The sequence below is a fragment of the Corylus avellana genome, chromosome 3 (genome assembly GCF_965113065.1).
Source record: "Corylus avellana chromosome 3, dhCorAvel1.hap1.2, whole genome shotgun sequence".
NCBI lineage: Eukaryota > Viridiplantae > Streptophyta > Magnoliopsida > Fagales > Betulaceae > Corylus > Corylus avellana.
In genome coordinates this window covers 34865661-34871197 of record NC_142492.1, presented here as the reverse complement: position 1 = coordinate 34871197, position 5537 = coordinate 34865661, and the positions used below count along the sequence as shown (strand labels likewise).

Sequence of the window (5537 nt, the reverse complement as noted above, 5' to 3'; positions counted from 1 at the left end):
TAATTATATTAAAAGAATAGTTACCTGGTTGGTGATTAAGAGTTTTAACAAAATTGATATGGGAAAGATAAAGAGACTTTCTGTTTCCCTCAAATTATTATATTTTTTTAATGAAACGAAGGTTATTAGTTCAAATTTTCTTTCTCATTTTCTTGTGAGGACATGTTAAAAAAAAAAAGTATTAAACTTATAAATTATAATTTATTGACATGTGTCAGCTTATGGTTAAAGGGAATTAATTAATTTTTTTTTAAAAAAAAATTATAGACATAATTTCAATACGATGGACAAGTGAAGGGAGTTCACACACGGACAAAATCGTAATTTTACATTTCGCTTTGGACGAACGTTACCCAAGCCTAGAGGAACACCAGCTTCGTCTACACCGAACCTGATTGACATGAGCGTTCTCCATATAAAACAATCGCTCTCTCTCTCTCTCTTTCTCTCTCTTATTTCATAATTTCAAAGAGAAAGCAAAGAGGGCGTGTTAGACTTTTTTCCATAGAAAGCTCAAAATTCAGGTCCAAACAGCGCAAATTTGACGAAATCTTCAGGTAATTTTCTCGTTTGGGTTTTGTTAATTTAGCTTGGTCTTGATGAAATGATCCTGATTTAGGTGAAATTTGATCGGGATTGTTGGTTCTTGGGTTTTGTGTTGAATCGTTCTGGTAAGTTGTTGATCTTTCTGTTCGCGTTTTAGGGGTTTTGAAGAAAAGTTTGGGATTTTAGGTTGGTGTTGGGGTTGCGGTTGCTTGAGAAAAGAAGGGAAAATTAGAACTTTTGAGTTTCGTTTCGATTAGGTTTTTTCCTTCCCCCCCCCCAATGTCTTATTGATTTTCTTGTTGTTAATTGGAATGGGTTTTTGCTGGGATAGATGGCGTTTTCCTGCATTTTCTGATCAGCCAAACAGAGAGCTGAAATGGGTTGACTTTGTTGGGAATTTGAAGTTCTTGATATGTAAATGTTTTCCTTTGGTTTTAGTTTATTGTGATGTTGTTGGAAGCTTGGTGGACCCTCTGCAAAAAGCAAAGAAAAATGTGGAATTTCCAGATTGCAGCTGCAGTTCCCAATTGAAATTGTCACAAATTCCTTTTTTTTTTTGTGTGTGCCTGCTGATAAAACTAAGAAAGTAGAAGCGAAATGAATATTTTTTCAAGTATGATATTTTGTGTTTCTATGAGGAGAAATGAAACCCAGCATGAATATTTTTGAAACTGTAACTTTATCTGTGAACTATTGAATGCATTTCATTGCTTGTCAGCAGCAAATTGTTTGGAATTAAATGGAATTTTAGTTTTTGGGGAATTAGATGCCTGCTCACAACTTTGGAGCTCAATGATTTTTGTTATGTTATGGTGAATTAGGAGCTTCAGTTTGAGTAAGAATGGGAGACCATGTGGTTTTGTGTGTTGACCATCCCGTTACGCCTGAAAGTTTGCAATCGCTGCAAGGGGCTGAGGCAGCCCCGGGATCTTCTGGAGAGGGTTCTACACAAACTGCTGATCCACCCAATTGTGCCATTGATATTGAGGGGGTTGGGGAACATGGTGCATCTGAAGAAGAGCCACTGATTCAGTCGGTGGAATGTCGCATTTGCCAGGAGGAAGACAGCATTAAGAATTTGGAGATCCCCTGTGCTTGCAGTGGTAGTTTGAAGGTTTTGTTTTTAAGACAACACTCTCCTTTCTGAATGTGAAATGTTTGAATATCTGAGGGTTTAATTTCTTCTTGCTTCTCACATACTTTTAGTTCATATTCAGAGGCTTGGGCTTGTCAAAAATATTTCCCTTTAGTGTATCTAATTGGTCTAAATGGTCTGGTGGCTGGCCTATAATACAATCAAAAGGTAAATTGGGGTATGCAATTGTGTAGCCTCTCCACTTGGAATGGTAGACCTTTCCTTCATCAGAAGGGGACAGGTACTACCACTTGGCTGCAATGGCCAGTGGTCATTTTTTCTATTAGAAAAAGTATGAATAATGACAGATATTTCCACTAACACAAGGGTCAGCGGTTATTTTTTCTAATAGAAAAGAATGCAACTTTCAAGTAATATATGACACCATGTTTTAGATAAGAAATCTTCATGTTAAGGACCTATTGCTCTAATCAAGCTAGACAGTAGTATTAGGCCATGCATTAATGGTCTGACATTGGTACGTGTCATGCTTATCAGCTGTCATGCGCCTGCACACACAGACACAAACATAGATGCAGACCCACACACACACTGACACACACACACATAGATGTATCTGACATGTTAAAAGCTTGTTCCCCACAATCAGTACTTGGATATATTGCTCTGTTCCCTTCTTTCTTTTTATATTCCAATGTCTTGTTGTAATAATGTTATATATCACCAAAACTTACAACTTATTCTCCCCTCCCCATGCCCCTTCTGTTTATACAGTTTGCTCATAGGAAATGTGTTCAGCGTTGGTGCAATGAGAAGGGAGATATAACTTGTGAGATATGCCATCAGGTAAGCCCTCACCTTCTTAGTATCTAGAATAGTTGCTATCTTCACCCCCGTTCAGTAAGGAATCTATATAGATGATTTCTATATGATGGATTTATAATATATGAAATTTGCCAATATTCATGGAGACATGGACGTAAAACTTGTTTTATTTCAGAAACTGGCCATGGTGATAATTTTCCATTTCTTGGTGAATTTGAATTGTGAGTACGAAATAGTTTGTTGTATCATGAGCAATTGTATCTGGTGTTGCATAGGTACCAAGTGGGATTATGTGTTATATCCTGTATTCGAGAGAACTTGATACCTTCTGAAGTTTGATCTCTCTCTCTCTCTCTCTAAATATTGAGGATAATTGTTTTTTTCAATGTGATATATGCACATTGAGAGGTGTTGAACTTATCAAAAAAAAAAAACATTGAGAGGTGTTGAATTCTTGGGGTCATTTTGATATGGGTAAGGGTGGACTTCCAATAACATGGTCTCATATTTGAATGCGTGTTAGTGTGAAATTGCTTGAAAAACTTATGATCATATGTTCTTCATTAGCTAATTCCACTTATGAATTGAGAAGTCAAATCAGTTTATCAACTTTCACATAATATTTTTCTCTCTGCAGCCTTATCAACCTGGTTATACTGCCCCACCTCCTCCACCTCACTCTGAAGATACTGCAATTGATATAAGGCAAGTTTGTATTCTGTCCCTACTCTTAGGGGTCACTGTGCATGGACTTGTATCTTACATGCTCATCTATTCAAAACTTTTATTCTTTTTGTTTTGTGGAAGTGTCTCACAGTGAGGGTTGGACAATTTCTGGTGCCCCTTTGGATTTGCATGACCCTCGACTATTGGCAATGGCAGCGGCGGAACGACATCTTTTGGAGGCCGAGTATGATGACTATGCTAATACTAGTGCTAGTGGAGCTGCATTTTGCCGCTCTGCAGCTCTAATTGTAAGCCAGGAAAACCACTTCTTAACTTGAATCTATACATTAGATGTCTAAATATTTGGTATATAGGAATCAAATGTCTTGGTGAGCCTGTCATTTTCATTGAGAACTTATGTTGTTAGATATATCTGAAGATGAGCAAGAATTGACACCTGCATGATTTATGGAATTTTACATTCCTTTTGAGCTGGTTTATACTGGTCGGCAGCATGTAGACCTTATTTCACATTGTGATCTGGGTCCCTTTTGAGGACAACACCTTGGATACACTTGTTCTCAATTGAAAAGGAGAAATTTATTGTTGTGCTCTCTATTGACTCTTTTTATGTGATAGTATAGTATCAATTTACATGAAGATGCTGTGTGGTTATAGTTTGGATCTACTCTCTTGTTTCTTGGCAGTTAATGGCTCTTCTACTGTTGAGGCATGCTCTATCCCTTACCAATGCTGATGGTGAAGATGATGCTTCCACTTTTTTTTCTGTAAGTAAGATTTCGGTGTTTGAGTTCAAAAGTGCAACTTGTTGCACTGCTTAACTAAATTGTTAATGCTTTACAGCTTTTCTTACTTCGGGCTGCTGGTTTTCTTCTGCCATGTTACATAATGGCCTGGGCCATCAGTATATTGCAGCGACGAAGGCAAAGACAGGTTAGCATTTGGTTCTGCTATTTTGGAGGAAATAATTTTTTTACCAAAATATATTTCTTGATTATAGTCCAGTAGTGTAGCAATGACTTTGATTATGCAAGTCAAGTTAATTGGAATTTGGCTTGCTTCTCATGCACTGGAAAATATTGTTGGAATCGTGCTTTGCTGGTCATTTAAGAGAACTTTTCCCTTGATGTAATTGGGATTGAATTATGTCTAGTTCCGTTCCTTCAGCTGGGAAATGCTGTCTATATCAACAAATGGGTCTTGATTTTCTTTCTCTTTCTTACTTCTCATACATATGTCATCTTCAAATTCTATCATTTCTTGTCTGGCATACTCAAGAGTTGCTGACTTGTTTGGTTGGTAATGCAATAATTTCGAAATTGTTGTACATTATTTTGTTTAGTACTTTTTCATTAATTTGTTCATAAATGTTTCTTTTGAATCAGGAAGCAGCAGCACTTGCAGCCGCAGAAGTTGCTTTTATGCTGCAGGCTGGACAACGTAGGGGCCTGCAATTCGCCATAGCACCAGGACCTGCAGTGACTCCCCATCAGGAACCACTCCAATGATATGGTGTTCATAACGGTGGTAAGATTCTGCATTAGTGGAGCAGAAAAGCTGGAACTGGAAATGTGAGCATGTTGTTTAAAATTTGCTACTGGCAGTGAGAAAATTGGAAGGCTGTTTGAGTTGTATCTTTAATTGGGTATTCTATCACCCCCTCCCCCCTCTTTTATTTTTTTGAATGTTGCTATTTCTCAATATTTTTGTACATATATCCTGGATCTTACTGCAGCAGTTGCTGCCTGGGAAACTTGTCAACTTAGTAGAAGAGCTGGCTTCACAGATTATTATATTGCAAACTATCCTGATATTAGAATTTTGTGGGAAATGATGAGCCTGTCGTAAAGTGTGCCTACCATCAAAGCAGCACAACACATTTCAATTGTATTTGCTAAAAGGCATGCTATTGGTCCTCCCATACAATTCTTGCAAATCCCCCGTTAGGATTTGCAAGAATTGTATAGGGAGAGGACCAATGAGAATAAAAAGAATCATTTTTCTTTCGCCAATAATGATCCTTCGGTTTTCAAGTTTGCTGTTACTATTTGACACACCATGCCATGTGGCAAGACTGGAGCTCGCATGCTTTTTCTTGGCAAAGAAATGCTAGGGTCTATTTTTTTTTTCTTCATATTTGGTCAATTTCATCTTACAAATCAACCATTAGATTTGTGGACTTATGTGAATCCCACATAAGTTAATGATAGACCCTGCAAATCTAATGGTTGATTTATTGAATTTATTAGAAAATATGAGTCGAATATGGAGAACTTATTGGTCCTTAACATTTCTTGTTTTTGGCATGACATCATTGCTTTGTTAACATACTTTTGGGGATTCTCGTAATCTTGTACGAGTGTTGTTAAGGGTTCTACCATTT

At 37.3% G+C, this 5537-nt stretch overlaps 1 protein-coding gene across 1 annotated transcript; it reads left to right on the top strand.

The window, feature by feature from the left end:
* Nucleotides 1-422: 422 nt before the first annotated feature.
* LOC132175645 (RING/FYVE/PHD zinc finger superfamily protein) lies at nucleotides 423-4947 on the top strand. Its single transcript, XM_059587653.2, has 8 exons — nucleotides 423-557; nucleotides 1368-1660; nucleotides 2417-2488; nucleotides 3105-3172; nucleotides 3285-3441; nucleotides 3841-3921; nucleotides 3998-4087; nucleotides 4540-4947. The coding sequence occupies exons 2-8, from the start codon at nucleotides 1388-1390 to the stop codon at nucleotides 4660-4662; spliced, it is 864 nt and encodes a 287-aa protein (XP_059443636.2). The 5' UTR covers nucleotides 423-557; nucleotides 1368-1387; the 3' UTR covers nucleotides 4663-4947.
* Nucleotides 4948-5537: the final 590 nt, after the last annotated feature.

Coding starts and splice junctions, on each gene's coding strand:
- LOC132175645 (XM_059587653.2), top strand. CDS start 1,388: ATGGGAGACCATGTGGTTTTGTGTGTTGACCATCCCGTTACGCCTGAA. Junction 2,489..3,104: donor CTTGTGAGATATGCCATCAG/GTAAGCCCTCAC, acceptor TTCTCTCTGCAG/CCTTATCAACCTGGTTATAC. Junction 3,442..3,840: donor GCCGCTCTGCAGCTCTAATT/GTAAGCCAGGAA, acceptor GTTTCTTGGCAG/TTAATGGCTCTTCTACTGTT.